The following is a 16624-nucleotide window of genomic DNA, read 5'->3' as shown; positions in this document are numbered from 1 at the left end:
TACCTTTATGGATCTTGAGAGAGGAAGTAACATTGCTGTCTGCAGGCCTCGATGAGTCATCGGATTTCATCAAAAATATCTTAATTTGTATTCAGAAGAAGAACGAAGGTCTTACGGGTGTAGAACAACATGAGGGTGAGTAATAAATCACATTATTTTCATTTTTGGATGAACTAACCCTTTAATGTAGCAGTAATTCAGTAGTGAAGTGGACTGTTTTGATGTTGTTGGCTTTTAGGAACACATGAAAGCTTGTATTACTCAAATAAGATGAAGGATCAATTACCTCAGCAACTTCTACTTCATGTTATATAATCATTATATGAAGGCTTTTAATAAAACAGTTCTGTCCATACAATCTGATTAGAGATGCTGTACGTACTGTAGGTGATTTGTACCTAAGGATATTTTATACATTGTTTAATGGTACAGTGAGGACTGTTTTTTTTTTTTTTTTTTTTTTTTTTTACTGCTTTTAAACTCTTTATGGAGTCATTTTATGAGTGTCTAATTTTTGTATAGGTCTTGGCTTTAGTCTCAGTTGACAAATGAAATGGCTGTTATGGAGCAAAAATAGAGAACTATAATTGCAGTGCTTGAAACATTTGTTTTCACTGAGACAGATCTTGCCTAATATGGGTGAAATGAGTCGACACCAAGGGTTTTTTAGTGAAAAACAATCCTGAGTTAAGGCCCGTTCACACCAAGAATGATAACTATAAAGATAACTATATTAGCATTCAGACCAGCGGACATTATCATTCTGTTTATGCTAAGCGTGAGCTTGTCTGTCACTTTAAATGCTTGAGCTCATTACAGCAGGATGGATTCTGATTGGCTGTCAATGTTTTTAACGTTCATAAGCTGGATAAAATCGTTCTGAAAGTGATTCCAACGATATTGTTTCGCTGTGTCGTTATCATTATAGCTTTGTGGTGTGAACTCTGCTATTCTTTAAAGGTGCTCTAAGTGATTCTGGGTGGAGTAACTTCCTGTTGACGTTCGAAGTGTTGTCAAACAAAACAGAGGCTAGCTAGACCCTCCCTCCTCCTCCTCCTCCCCCTCCCCTCCATGCTTCCTGAATCAGTCATGAATGCGCATTTAAAATCATTCTTGTCGGTTATTGGCTGGAGCGCGTTTATTATGTTTTGTGGTCCAGGCTGCACCAGTTTGTTTTTATTGCCGTTTTCGGAGCTTGTGGCGACTACAGAGACCGCGTTTTTTTTAAAGTGTGTTCAGGGGACAGGCAGCTAGCAGATAGTGAGGAGATGTTTGCTGTATGTGACAAAAAATGTTTTGGCCTAAAAACACGTGACATCAATTAGAGCACCTTTTAATGTTGAGAACGATAAAAAGTTATCATTCTCGGCCTTTACTCTTTTTAAGTCTTAATTCAATAAGATCACAAACTAATGCCATCGGCGTGAAGTTATTCCCCACTCAATTAAATTCACTTTAAAGTTATTTTTCTTTTCTTTATTACTTTAGTGCAATAATGTTATATCTCTCTAGCTTTTATTTCAATATTTCAGTTTTAATTTCAATTTAAGTATTAGTCATTTTGTTATATGCTTTTGTCAGTTGTATTAGTTTTTTGATATTTCTGTTTAGCTTTAATTTATTTTTATTTCAGTTTTAGTAATTTTAGTACTTCAACTTATACTTAATTTAATTCAGTTACCAAGGCAACATTTTTTTTTTTTTTTTAAGTTTTAGTTTAAGTTAATAACACACTGCTATGCAGCCACACTCATTCCATTAATATTCAAATTTATTCATGGTATTCAGTATTGATTGGCCAGAGGGCAGCACTTCAGAATGTCTACTAATTCTCAATGCTCATTGGTCTTTAGTAGTTTGACCCCTACGTGACCTTTTTCCATTCTCTCAGTGGCTGGTGATGTAACATAACTGACTCCTCTTTCCTGACCATCTCCAATACTTTCATTCTCATGTTCATAATTTATGAGATGGGGTAAACCCAATTCTGATTAAGTCCTGGGAAAATGGATTTCAACTCTTTGTTGAATATTAAAGGACATGTATTATTAAACATACTTGCTTGAGATAATACAGATTTATTAAGAGCTATTTTGTGTATATAAACTTGTATATAGACTTGTTAAATTATTTTTGTATGTAAAGAAGCAACAATCTTGAAATGAAATGTTTCTAAATGCTGCCTGGGTACACATGTTAAATGCAGCTTGCTTTAAAAAAAAAAAAAAAAAAAAAATTGCCAGATTTATTTTAAATATTTATATTAAGGTAAATATGTTTAAGGTAAATCGGGCAAAATTTATTTTTGTTTTTTGTTTTTTAAAGCATGCTGCATTTAACATTCTTGTATAAATTTTAATTAACATTAAAATAAAAATTAAATCCTGACTATAAATATAAATGTTCTAGATTTGTGTGTAGATTTAGTATTTATGTTTTGTTTTAGTATCTATTTAAAACTTAGGGAACAATAAATGTATAAAAAAAAAATCTAAAACATTTTACAAAGTGCTAATTTTATGTAAATCAAAAAAAAAAAAAAAATTCTAGTTAAATCTGACAAAATTAGGTAATGTTATATTTTACATACTTAACCTCAAATCCAGACAGTCAAAGACCGGAAACCAGCTTGTTCTTTTACATACAAAAGCAATAAATGAAAAAGTGTTAAAGTGTTCCATTCTTCATATTTTAAGCTGATGTATCACCCCCTCAGCTCGTAGTGACATCTAGTGGGTAAAGTATGTTAGTGCACAGCTTTCCCTTTTTGTGAGAAATTAAATTAGATCCTCGTTCCAAGCCTCTGAGCACAGTAATCTTTCTCAATAACGTGTCTTCTGTCTTTCAGATCACTCCAGCTGCTGGTCTTGTGTCTATCTTAAAGAGAAGAGTCTCTCTGGAAGGAGCAAACAGCTCTACCCCTGCTCCCCCTAAACCCGTCGCTAAAAGGAAGGTCCGTTTCCGAGAACCTGACGAAGGCCTGGATCACGGTAAGAACCAGTATTATTTTCTAAAAACTCATTCACATTGATCATGTTCTGATTCTATATTGATATTGCTCATGCAGATGAGGTAGGCGGGGACTCCTGGCTGCTCCTCCTCTTGTTGTGCTTGGCTACCGTGGTGATCAGCGTGGGCGGGACTGCTCTCTACTGCACCTTCGGAGACGCCCAATCCAGTGTGTGCACAGACTTTTCTCATAACGTGGACTTCTACATCGGACGGGTGCAGAGGGGAATGGACGAGCTCAAACACTGGCTGTCCCCGAGCTCATAGCAGGACAATGAAGTGCAGTATGAGTCATTTTCTGCCTCCGCTTCTTCTCGGTAGCCTCGTGATCTTTGATGCTGAGAAATCCTCATAAATAGGCCTTTGCTGGGTCGCACTGACACGGAAGAAGCCCAAAGGAGCCCGTCTGTCAGGTCCTAAAGGGGACGCCTGGCCCCTGGAAGACACAGGAAACCACTCTGGCCAGTTTTTGACTCAAGTAGCCCACTGTTTACTGCCATCAACTGAACCTCATATGAAGAGACTTAATTTTTAAAGTCTTAAATCTCAAATCGTAATATTTAGTTGTCTTTTCTTAATTCAAAAAGTGAATGATCATCATGGTACTGAAGATATAGTAATGGACATATCCATCTGTAGCCTGGACGTAGCATTCTCCTGTGGTGGGCTTGGATGGTCTTGTGTTTATAGGGACAAGAAAGCAATACATGTATATTGAGGAATTATAGATATAGATACTATATATAGATACAGTCAGCAAGGAGGCATATCCCAGTTACTATAGTTACCCAGTAATTATTATAGAAATACAAAGAGAATTTTCAGGTAGATTTGTCAATATTTTGATCATTATTAACACAGCATATATATATATATTTATTATTTAATTAAAATTGATTATTAATTAATAATCAATAGATTTTTTTTTAGTTCAGTCTGATATTTGAAACTAGCAGTGTCAAACGCAAACCCTCAGACAGAATTTACTTTGCATATATTTTTTTAAATATTATTACTAAATTGCTTAATCTTTCATTCAGTTACATATCGGAGAAAAAAAGTTTTTGTTTTTTTTTCTTCTTTATTTCAAATACAAGAGTCCACACATAAACTTTCTGAATTCTTTTTCTTTTTTAAAGTCTGCATGAAACGGAAGTCATGATAGCCAGATTGTGACGTATATGTCAAGGTTGCCAGGTTTGCATAACAAAACCAGCCTAATTGCTATTCAAAACCCACCCAATCATGGCCAAAACTAACCCAATCACGTACAGGTTGGGTTCCCCAGTAAAAAAAAAATCACGGTAGTGTTGTCAAAAGTACCGACTTCGGTACCAAGTCGCTACTGAAATTTAAAAAATCTTGCAGATGGGATCATTTGAAAGCAGGATATATTAGGGATCCGCTGATGGACGCCTGCTTTCAAACCCGTGTGTATCTGTGTAAACGCCCAGTGAAGAGCGTCAAAGATGTTTATTTACAACGTGTTTTTGATGCATTGATCATTGTAGCCAATCACAGACATATCTGTTGAACGCGTGAACACAATGGCCAGTCAGAGGTGTTTAAGAATCCGCTCAACAGCGCTCAAAATCCTAGAGGGAAATGCTGGTATCGTCACATTTTAAAATTTCAATATCGACTTTGTACCGAAGTCAGTACTTTTGACAACACTGTTCTGGGAGAGGTGGGGTGTGGTCGCTTCAACCTGCAGATTAAACAACAACTTGTGGCAACAGTGTTAAAGTAGCCCAATTTCACAGGAAAACCATGGACTTGACAACACTGAATGTATATCCAGGTGAAGCGGTTTCAAGAACAACAAAAAATGTAGGACGCGGCTTGATTTTGTCCATTGGAAATTGATTAGAATGTCGGATCATTGTGGTTTGCTATTGGTCGATCTCATTTGAGTGACAGGTTCTCCCGCCCGCCTGTCATCAGAGAAGAGATCTCGCTGCAATAGAGAGAAGTTATATTGATTAAAGATTTAGAGAGCACATGACTTAAAAAAAAATAATGATGTGTACTGATAAATCATTTATAAAAAATACGGAAAAATTACATTTAAAGGGGTCATGAACTGCATTGTTTTATTGTTTTGTAATGTTTCCTGGGGTGCACTTATTATGTTAGTATGCTTTTTACATCCAAAATTGTCATAATTTAGAAATAAAATGCATTTTTCCTACCCTGATTTGAATGTGAATCGGTGGGCGGGGCTAAGCAGGCAGTGATGAAGTAGGTGTTGATCTTCTTCTGCAGAGGCGGTGCTTGCTGCCCTTTGACGTCATAGATCCCCCACTTTGTAAATCCTGTCGTTTGCTGAGCCTGGTGTCAATTAAAGCTTTAATTGGACTAACAAAGAAGTTTTCAGCTCTGAAACTTACAGGATATTCTTATAGTACGATGACCTCTTATATGTCGAAAGCTGAAGGAAAATTTGATTTCTCAGTTCATCACCCCTTTAAATAACATGCAAACAAAAATTGTCATTTTGATTTCATGGTGACTTTAAAAATAGCCAAATCTATTTAATATTTCATTTTCCCCATGGAAATAAATTGATAACAGGATTTGTTTTCCTCTAAACTAGGTCTCCATTATATGACTGTATTTACCAACGGAACGTTTTTAAGATGAAATTGGTACTAGAACGAGAATGTCATATGATTTTAATATCATTTGCTCAGGCATGTCTATTGTTAATAAACTTAACAGTTATTGTAATCATGGTGTTCAAATACTTAGTTTTTTGTTATTACAACATGACCTCCTGTGTTAAATAAGTCACGTTTATTCTTATTTGGTTATTGTCATAAGTGCATCCTGTGTTTATTCTACCGAATATGTGTCTTGAACATTATTATGTTTCCTTTTGAGGCGCACAGTCTTACTATGGTGATGTCAACATAAGTCTGCAGTAAATGTTAAAGTAATGTGTAGATTGAACACATAGTTATCAGTTTGCTGTGCTCTGCTCAAGTGCATAAAAGTACTTGGCGGGAACTGTAAAACTATTTTGTGTTCTGTTTTTTTGTGTGTGTGTGTGTCTGTGTGTATGTTGTCTGGCTGGTTCAGATGACCATTGAATGTCTTTATTGTGTGAGTTTTCAGTATTTATTTAATGCAAAACAAAGTCTTTTAGAATCACATGTTCTGGTGCATGCATTCTCTTCTGCTGTCTGTACAGAGACCATTTGAGACTTTGGATCCTATATTTGTTTTTCCTAATTTTGATTTTGTGAATATATCATGTGACGATTGCTGTATTTCCTAATCGTATGGTTCAAATCTGTTTAGTTATTGTCTCGGGAGAAACTTTTAAAGGAAAATGCAATGAGAAGTTTTTGACCAAATGTACTTGGTGAATAAATCTTATTGTTGGGACTGAAGTGTCTTTGTATTATTTGAATGAAGTGTTATGCATTAATTATTAAAATCAAGATGATATTAAAAGGAACATTTCATAATACACATTCCTGGTCTTTATTGTGCACGATTCATGCACTTCAAAAGTTGAGAAAACTTAATAGTTTAAGGCAACAAACTTCAGCAGATTTTTGAGTTTTCTCAACTTCTTGTATTCAGTTTATACAACAAAAAGTTGAGAAAACTCAAAAATCTGCAAAAGTTTTCTCAACTTTATTTTTTACAGTATACAAAATAAGTAAATATCTTCATAAATTGTCAAAATGTATAATAACTAGCTTAATTTCTGAAACAACTTTGTGTTTCAGCTCCAACCAATTGCCTTTAAGAAACCACTTTTCAAAATTCAGTCAATTCCTGATCAATAAAATTATTTTCTTATTGAATATCCAGGCCAAATGTGTCACATTGCATAAGAAAATGGTAATAGTGTTTTACTATGCTGACTAAATTATCTATCTGCATGCCAAAGGCATGTAATTGGTTGAAAAAATAACAAAATAGTAGATATGTTAATTTACATATATTGCTTGTGCATTAATAATATGTATTGAATATTCCATTCATAACTATGTAAACAAAATAAATCGTTGTGAACACATTTCATCACAAAACACATTATACTGTAATCCTCCAGTTCCGCCCACAAACCGAGCAAACCAATCAAAAACAAGGAGGTGAGACGTTTGTGTTCTAAAAGTGTGTATGCGTATATTCTACGCAATTTATATTTGGTCAATACAAACTATATTTGCTTGATTATTTGTATTTTTGTGGTTACAACAACTTCTAACATTGTTATTTAACGCAATTTTGTCTGGCTATCCATCTTCCTCACTCATTTTATCAGTTATTTCGGAGGGTGCGCATACAGAGCTTACACATTGATGATCCTCTTCAACGAACTCCAAGTTGAACGCGTCAGCCCGCGCGCTACGGAAGTAGCTTCAACTGTCAGGTGTTCCTCGCGCTGATCGCAGTCTGTCTCTTCCAGTATCAGCAGCAGCTCGGCAGCGCTATGGCGACGTTCAGCACTTCATCCAGCAGACCCTACCACATCATCATCTTTGGCGCTTCGGGTTTCACCGGACAGTTCGTGGTGGAGGAGGTGGCCCGCACCGCATCCGAGGGTCCCAAGGGGAGTTTGAAATGGGCCGTCGCCGGCAGGAACAGAACCAGGCTGGAGAAAGTTGTAGAGCAGGCCGCTGAAACTCTGGGTTCGTGACGCCACCTCTGTTTTTGATTGAATTGAGTGAACTGATATAACTGTTCACTCCGCTTTCACCCCACAAATCATCATGGTAACCGTAGCCTGCGAAAATACCATAGTGCTCACAGTTATTGATAGCTCTGTAAAATCATAATACATAAAGGGTCTCTTTCAAAAACTTTGGTTCCATACATTGTTGGATGAGCACTGTAGTATCTATAAAAACTTGGTATGACTATGGTATTTTAGCCAAAACTATGGTTATCATGGTAATTTTGTAGATGTTGCAAGAAGATAACTGTTTAATTTATTTTAATTGAGCTGTGCATGCATTGATTTGTACTAATTTTACATTTACCTAAAAATAGTACTAATAATACTAATGCTGTAACTAAATAAATAAATGGTAATATTAAAAAAACACTATTACAATGACAAAAGCACCTAAAAATAACTGAAAATATAATGATAGAAAATGCTATAATAGCATATAAATAATAGTAACACTGCTCTATGACACTGGTTCCTAACTAAGGGGCTGTAAAACATTTATATTATCAAGTCTTGTAGGTTTTTGTTTTGCATCTTTTAAAAATGTACAGGATTTTTTGGCAGATTAAGTTAGTGTGAATATCTAAATTCTGTTATCCATTTAGCAGAAGTGCAAGAGGAAACATTTTAGACTGTAAGAGCAGCAAACTTGGCAAAGATGTGAAGTGTTAGAGGGGTTGAAAATGATGACCCAACTATATTGGATTGGACTTGACTTTGACCCACATCGTGGCATTCGCCAGTAAACTGATTTCCTAAAGGGTTAATGTTTTTCTGCTTTGACCAAATAAATGCCTCTTTGTTTAGCTTGGATAATGTACATGCATTTTTTTAGACAATAGGCTCTTTGGTCATGGTGGTCTTTTGGGATGGTTTCATTAATCCTGAACAGCTGATGGAAAATTATATTCCATTGACATATCCCATGCCTTTAATCACGTAGCTTTGAATGGATTGGCTCATTGGCAACAGAACATTTGCTCAGAGTTATATTTAGATTCCACTAAAAATTAATGTAGGCAGACAGGCCACTGAATAATGACACGACTATTTAGGAGTTTTATGGTCGAAGTTACTTTATCTTAGTGGACAAACTATATAACTATAACTATGATATTGAATTTGGCCTAGATTATCTCGCATTTATGCAGTACATTATATCATAAACATAAACATTTGCATTAAATATGACATATAACCCAGTACTCTTTGCATAATTACAGTGTATGAGAAATATCATAATTAATATGTTCGTTATCAGGTATGCCGGAGTTGAAGTCTGAGGTAGATGTCCTCATCGCGGATGTCAACGATCCGGACTCATTGGCTGCCATGTGCAAACAGGCGGTCATTGTGCTCAGCTGTGTGGGGCCTGTAAGTACGCAGACTGTAGGACACAGAATCGCTTATGTATGGGCAGCATTATATATGATTGGTCATAAAACATCAAGCTATTGATAAATTACTTATTGAAATTTTAAGGGCCTCATGTTTACTTGGCTTGCTACATCAGATTGATAACGATATGTGACTATGCGGTTTTGCAATACTGTCCTTTAAAAAAAGATGATTACGTTTGTACGTTGAACCTCAGATGATCTTGTATTTTCTTTAAATTTGTCTAAATAGTAAGTATGTCTAAAAGAGTGGATTGTTTTATAAAATATAAAATAAATGTTCATTTACTCTACCGTGTGTATGTACGTATATATATATATATATATATATATATATATATGCTGATTCATAACTTTTTAAAATATTTTTCTACAGTATAGATTTTTTGGTGAGCCTGTTGTCAAATGCTGTGTGGAGAATGGAGCACACTGCCTTGATATCTCTGGAGAACCACAGGTGCTTTTCCTGACACTTTGTTCTTATTTCATTATCTCTTTTACAATAAGTCCATAAACAGACGCTGAACATAACAATAGTAAAGTTTTACTTCCATAATGTGTCGTATTCCACATTGAAACATGATATGCAATGAGAATAAGAGGATTTGTTGAAAAGTAATGTTGCTTCAGAGGTGAAGCAAGTTATTTTGATGAAAGATTATAATCTTGGTAATAACATCATGAATGTTGATGATGAAGACAATGGGTATCAAGCAAACTGGGTCTATTTTGATTTCATGTTGGCAGCATGAAAACAGCATTTTGTGTTGAGTGCAGTCTCAAAATACAGAAATATGTTCTATTTTCTGTAGTTTTTGGAGAGTATGCAGCTAAACTACCATGACCAGGCTGCTAAAAATGGCGTCTACATTGTGGGAAGCTGCGGTTTTGACTCCATTCCTGCAGACATGGGTGTCATTTACACCAGGGACCAGTTTAAAGGTATGTTTGTCATGTAATTATTGTATTATATTATGTTAAATGATATTATATTATATTAAACAATAACAAATTATATCATATTTTTAAAACATTTCAATACTAATATTTTAAGTAATATTAATATGCTGAGGATTTGTTTTTGTTTTTGTTTTCATTACCAGGGACACTAACAGCTATTGAGAGCTTTTTGACTGCAAATGCAGGACCAGAGGTTGGTGCTCTTACATTTTAAACTTAAAACATATAAAAAATGGAATAGTCTGTTTTTAAAAGGCCTTTGTGTTTAAGTCTCAGCTGACCCATATTCTCGTGTGTGTCCGCAGGGAGGCAAACTCCATGATGGCACCTGGCAGTCTGCCATCTACGGCTTAGCCGACAGCCAAAAGTTGCGGAGCCTCAGGAAGAAGTTTGGTCACAAGCCTCTTCCTGCGGTGGGGGCAAAACTTAAAAGGAGGTGTGTACAACAGCAAGCAGAATTTGTAGCTTATCTGCAGTATTTCTAAAAGTCCATTTATAATGTTTTGCATCAAAAATGGTTGTAATTTAGATTTTATGACTATTTTCTACCCTCTCTTTGACCTTTACAATGAAACAGCCTGTTTATGTCTTTACTGGATTTCTTTACAGGGGTGCGCTGTTTTATAGTAATGAGGTGCAGCAATATGCAATTCCCTTCATGGGTACTGACCCATCAGTGGTGAAAAGGACCCAGCGTTACTTCCATGAAGAACTCAATGAGACACCGGTAACTTACTGTTACATATAGCTTTCATTAAAGGTGCCCAAGAATGCTTTTTCACAAGATGTAATATAAGTCTAAGGTGTCCCCTGAATGTGTTTGTGAAGTTTCAGCTCAAAATACCCCATAGATTTTTTTAAATTAATTTTTTTAACTGCCTATTTTGGGGCATCATTAACTATACACTGATTTTGGCAGCGCTGCCCCTTTAATTCGCCTGCTCCCTTCCACACGAGCTCTCGACTATATTACAGTGCATTTACAAAGTTCACACAACTAATATAACCTTCAAATGGATCTTTACAAGATGTTCGTCATGCATGCTGTATGCATGCTTCGAATTATGTGAGTAAAGTGTTTTTGATGTTTACGTTTGATTCTGTATGAGTTTGAGGCTATGCTCTGTGGCTAACGGCTAATGCTACACTGTTGGAGAGATTTATAAAGAATGAAGTTGTGTTTATGAATTATACAGACTGCAAGTGTTTAAAAATGAAAATAGCGACGGCTCTTGTCTCCGTGAATACAGTAAGAAACGATGGTAACTTTAACCACATTTAACAGTACATTAGCAACATGCTAATGAAACATTTAGAAAGACAATTTACAAATATCACTAAAAATATCATGTTATCATGGATCATGTCAGTTATTATTGCTCCATCTGCCATTTTTCGCTGTTGTTCTTGCTTGCTTACCTTGTCTGTGCACAGATCCAGACGTTAATACTGCCTTTCCTTGTCTAATGCCTTGAACATGGGCTGGCATATATGCAAATATTGGGGTCATACATATTAATGATCCCGACTGTTACGTAACAGTCGGTGTTATGTTGAGATCCGCGTGTTTTCCGGAAGTCTTTTAAACAAATGAGATTTACGTAAGAAGGAGGAAGCAATGGGGTTTGAAACTCAATGTATGTCTTTTCCATGTACTGAACTCTTGTTATTTAACTATGCCGACGTAAATTCAAATTTTGATTCTAGGGCACCTTTAAGTGAAATAAAGCTGAATTAAATAAATATTAGTTGAAAAAGTTGAAGTACTAAAATTACTTAAAATGACTGCAACAAGATTAAAGCAGTAATTCCTAAATTCATAGATTTCTTTTTCAGAAGTCTTTTCTAAGTCAGTTTAATTCAAAATGACCTGCATTGTGATTTAATATTACAAGTTTTACATATACTGACATGTTTCTTACAGGTTCAGTATGGGGCGTATGTTGGTGTCGGCGGTATTTCTAACGTTTTTAAACTTGTCTTTGCTGGATTGATGTTCTGGTTCCTTGTAAAGTTCAGCTTTGGCAGAAATCTCCTTGTTAAGGTAAAACATCATTTTGTGAAAGCCATATATTGCCGAAACGCATTGCATTTAATTTGATGACTACGTTGTAGTTTGTGGATCTTGTGTTTTCTAATCAATTTTACACTTTGTCTGCAGTTTCCAGGGTTTTTCTCATTTGGCTTCTTCTCCAAAGACGGTCCAACTAGAAAACAGGTTTTATAACCACGTCATCATCTAGTCTGACAGCTTTAATCTTTATGATCACATGTACAGCTTCATTTAAATGTGATGTCTGCAGATGGAGGGCACCTCTTTCCATTTCATCTTTTTTGGAGAGGGTTACACTGAAGATCAGGACCCCACCGAGGGCAAACCCAATGCCAAGATCCGCACTGTGGTGAAAGGACCAGGTACCAAATTACTTTTGCTTCATATTAGTGTAGATGAAAAGCTGCATCTGTGTATTTCTCATATCCCTTCTTTTGTGTGTGGTGTTTCCCAGAGCCAGGATATATCGCCACACCAATCGCTATGGTTCAAGCGGCCATTACAATGTTGAATGAATCAGATTCTCTTCCAAAAACGTGGGTTCTGCCAACTTATCTAGTCACTGTCGTAAATATGTTCAAAACTAAACCTAAATAAGCAGTTTGTATTATTGTCACATCCTGAATGTATGTCATTGGGTGACTCTCTCCACAGTGGCGGCGTGTACACTCCAGGAGCGACGTTCGCCAAGACCACCCTCATCGACCGCCTCAACAAACACGGCATTCAATTCTCCGTTCTTTAAGTCCCTTCTTCTGAAACACCTATTAATTTGCTTGCTTGAGCATAGAGAAATCGTGTTGCTATTTGAAGCTTCCTCTGCTATCTTGCAGTATTGCTGTTTTCCAGTTTTGTGTCCTGGCTTGTGCACAGTAGACTGGGATGTTTATTAGCATGCACTCTGCTCAAATGGCTGAGAAATTTGCACTACAAGTGTGGCACAAACACTCTTGAAACCCCTCCATTTAATCACATGTGTTTCAGTTTGAAAGTTTGGAATTTTAATTTTGAATGTTTTTATCACTAACAGAAATGCTCATTCTCACAGATGACAAACATCTCTAAAGACATATTTAAAGCACATGCAGAGTTGAAAGAAAATATAGTTTGAGTTAAAGAAAAGTTTTTGTAATATTGTCTTGAGTTATTATTATATTTGTGAATCCTATAACTATAGCAGGATAGTTAAACTAATACAAGAAATGAGAGGAAAAATGTTTTAGAGACCAGTGAATCTGTGAGTTGTCTGAAATATTGCAGAATGCTGTTCTGGCTTGTTCCTAACTAAATAAAAGAACATATCAAATCATATTCTGGGATGAAAGTATTTAAGAGCTGTGTCCATGTATTTAAAAAGTAGTACATGCTTACTGTATAATGTCTACTATTTTTTCTTATGTGAAAACAGTATGCAGTATATCATGACTTTTTAAGTCACGCAATTTTGTCTGATCAATACTGTTTATGCAATTTTTATTGATTTTCATTTTATCAACTTTTAGTCTATGCCGTTTTCAGTTTATGTGTGAAGAAAACTTCACTAAACATTATTTGTAGTTATGCCTAAATTGCAATCATTTTAATATGAAATTCAAACATTACATACTGTCACAATACATGACGTCACATACATAGCACCCATGTTTATGAAAGGGTGCCTGCAATGCACATCATCAACTCTTTTGTATGTAGGAGCCATGAAGGTAAGCCCTAGGCATGACAACGAGACATTTTCCGCTTTTCAGAAAATGGGTTACATAAGAAATCTAGACATTCCCTTCATGGTGTTGATGCTATGGGGAACCAGTACCCACTACATCTTGCTGAGGGAATGCCTTCCTCACTAAGCTGTGTATATGCACAAAAACAATGGGCATAGCATAAACTGACTCTACGGATTTAGCCAGAGTCAGCATGTCATCCTAAGGGCACATCCAAATGGACTCGTAGGCTGCATTTACACTGCAGTTCTTGATGCCCAATTTCGATTGGTTGATTATATCAGATTTTTTGGATGACCAGTTTACATCTTTTTAAAAGTGACCCATAGCCGATATCTGCATTTACATTATACACTTGGTGAAACAACCCAAGGTACATGTTCTGACAGGAAAAGCTTAGGCCGGAAGGGAAGTAAAAATGGTGTGATTTGCAATGAATGCAGACAAAATTATAATACAAACTTTTGCTTATCTTTAAAGGTCAGCAAAACATTGGTTTCTTAAGGTGAAGAAAAAAGAGAGCCTGTGTTGCAGCCTGGGCATTGAAAAGAGCCATGTGAACACGAGTTGACGTCATTCGTCATCTTCGCTTTTTCAATGACATATGTCTCACATTGACGGGAGCATCCGATCTGTCCACTTGCATGGCAGATGCAAATGCACATATCCAATTCATACCAGATTTATTTCCACATATGAATGAGGCCTGAAACCGATCTGAGAATATCAGAATTCATGTGCTTTTTTCCTGTTTACATGTTCATAGGGTCATATCCTATCTGTGCCACATGGAAGGAAAAAATCTGAATTGGGTCACTTGAACCATGCAATGTAAATGTGGCCATATAGACTGTACAGTAGCACCACTCCCAAAGCCAATATCTTCCAATAATTGGAGAAGATACACAAGTTTCTAAGCTCTATAGCAAGGGAAGTCCTGACCTTGCGGGACAGGCATCAGCCTTATAAGGCCACCAGAGCAGAGCTCTAAGAAAAATTGTCTCTGCAATGTCAGCACCTTGACAAAGCCCATAGGGAGTATCCTGGAGTATATCAACTATGACCTTTGATATTACCACTATTTCCAGGGGAAGAATGCAACCCTCAACTTCATCAGAAGGGATGCAAACACAAAAGCAGCATAATATAATTACCAAAAACTCTCGCCATCAACACTCAACCCCTAAGTAAACCACAGGGGAGCTTCAGCTCTACTTTTAAATATCCTTGAGCAAATCAGAAGAGTGCTCACACCCTGCCTTAACAAAGGTACATTCCATGAGCCATAAAAGACTCCATTCACTCATCTAAGTTATAGAGTGCAAAATAACAAGGAGGAATGTTCCCAGGCAAACTACCATTACTTGTCAGGTTCTTTGAACATGGATCATACTAGAGAGACTTTACACAGTACCCAACAAAAGGGGAGCAAAAGACCCTACTTTAAGACCCATCAACATTTGGGGAGGGAGATAAAATAAACGGGAATACAAATTGCCTGCCATACTTGAGTTCACCTTACTCAACTCTAAGAGGCATCCTAAAGAGCAGCTTACCAAAGGGATCATGCAAGGTGCTAAAACCTCAGTAATTAGCTCTTGAGGCTACAAACTTCGATGTTGCTGCTCCTCCAAGCTAAATACCTACTCATACTCAGGAAATGGTGAAAAATGAGAGCAGGGTATAACACAGTGTGCCCAGTAACTCTCATCACCCAGGCTCTAAACCCCAAGGGAGCAACAGGGGAGCTTAGGCCCTACTTAAAGAGCAGCTCATACCCTGCCTTGAGTAAAGGCACTCTACCTAAGACCCACTATAGCTAGTGCTTCTTTTTCTTTAGCACTAGACTATAGTATGTGACATAATGAAGGACATGCCATAGGCAAACTTTCTCTCTTTATTAGCAGTGTCAAACCAGGGCCATAGAAGTGCACCCATCCAAAGGGGAGTGATTTCCCTACTTCAGGACTCAACAATAGTTGGAGAGGGAGGTAAACGAAATAGAGGAAACTCTACTGCTTACCTAATTTTGGCCTATAAAGCACTCATCCAAAGATGAGCATACATCCCTACTTCAAGACCCAACAGTAGTTGGGGAATGAGGTAAACAAAGTTAGAATTTATACTGCCCTACATAACTCTGTTCACCCAATATCCTACACCCTAAAAGGAGTATCTACCAACCTCCTCAGGGGAGCATATACTTCTACTTTAGACCCTAACAGAGGAGAATATAGCTCAACCCAGAAAAATAAAGTGCAAAAGCTAGTTTCTTATTCTATCAAGATTCAAGTGAGAACAGAACCTTCTACCGCGAATGCATTGCCACGAGTGCCTCCAACTTCCCCGAGACCCGAATGTGCTCATGCAAACGATTCCTATCCCTCGGCAGAGAATCAACCAAGAACAGAGCAAGAACACACACAAACAAGCAGCTCCTGAAGACAAAAAAGCTTATGACGTGTATTACATGCACCCTTTTATACTCACGGGCGCTCGCGTGACATCTGGCAATGATTTATTGGCGTGTTTACACATGCTTCAAATCTCTCGCTCCCTGCCCCCCCGAGCTCTCGACTATAAGTGCAGTTATACAATGCATAAACAAAGTTCACACAGCTAATATAACCCTCAAATGGATCTTTACAAGATGTTCGTCATGCATGCTGCATGCATGCGTCAGATCATGTGAGTATAGTATTTATTTGGATGTTTACATTTGATTCTGAATGAGTTTGATAGTGCTCCGTGGCTAAAGCTAACATTACACACTGTTGGAGAGATTTATAAA

General features: G+C 36.7%; 2 protein-coding genes across 3 annotated transcripts in view; both read left to right on the top strand.

Annotated features, from left to right (window-relative positions):
• The window catches only part of cnsta (consortin, connexin sorting protein a), a 34497-nt gene extending 30478 nt beyond the window's left edge, over positions 1–4019 (top strand). For both annotated transcript variants that reach the window (XM_048190898.1, XM_048190899.1), the window contains exons 10-11: positions 2849–2990; positions 3068–4019. In XM_048190898.1, the coding sequence (XP_048046855.1) occupies positions 2849–2990; positions 3068–3276 (351 nt within the window). In that variant the 3' untranslated portion in view covers positions 3277–4019. The remainder of the gene's footprint in view (positions 1–2848; positions 2991–3067) is intronic.
• Positions 4020–7280: 3261 nt separating this feature from the next.
• sccpdha.1 (saccharopine dehydrogenase a, tandem duplicate 1) lies at positions 7281–13423 on the top strand. The gene is made up of 12 exons (XM_048190897.1): positions 7281–7658; positions 8964–9076; positions 9476–9556; positions 9912–10041; positions 10203–10252; positions 10365–10495; positions 10669–10786; positions 11984–12103; positions 12221–12277; positions 12363–12474; positions 12567–12648; positions 12767–13423. Exons 1-12 carry the CDS (start codon positions 7460–7462, stop codon positions 12855–12857), a joined length of 1284 nt encoding a protein of 427 aa, XP_048046854.1. The 5' UTR covers positions 7281–7459; the 3' UTR covers positions 12858–13423.
• Positions 13424–16624: the final 3201 nt, after the last annotated feature.

This window comes from Megalobrama amblycephala, linkage group LG5, assembly GCF_018812025.1.
Source record: "Megalobrama amblycephala isolate DHTTF-2021 linkage group LG5, ASM1881202v1, whole genome shotgun sequence".
In the NCBI taxonomy this organism is placed as follows: Eukaryota; Metazoa; Chordata; class Actinopteri; order Cypriniformes; family Xenocyprididae; genus Megalobrama; species Megalobrama amblycephala.
This window is presented reverse-complemented; position numbering and strand designations above follow the sequence as displayed.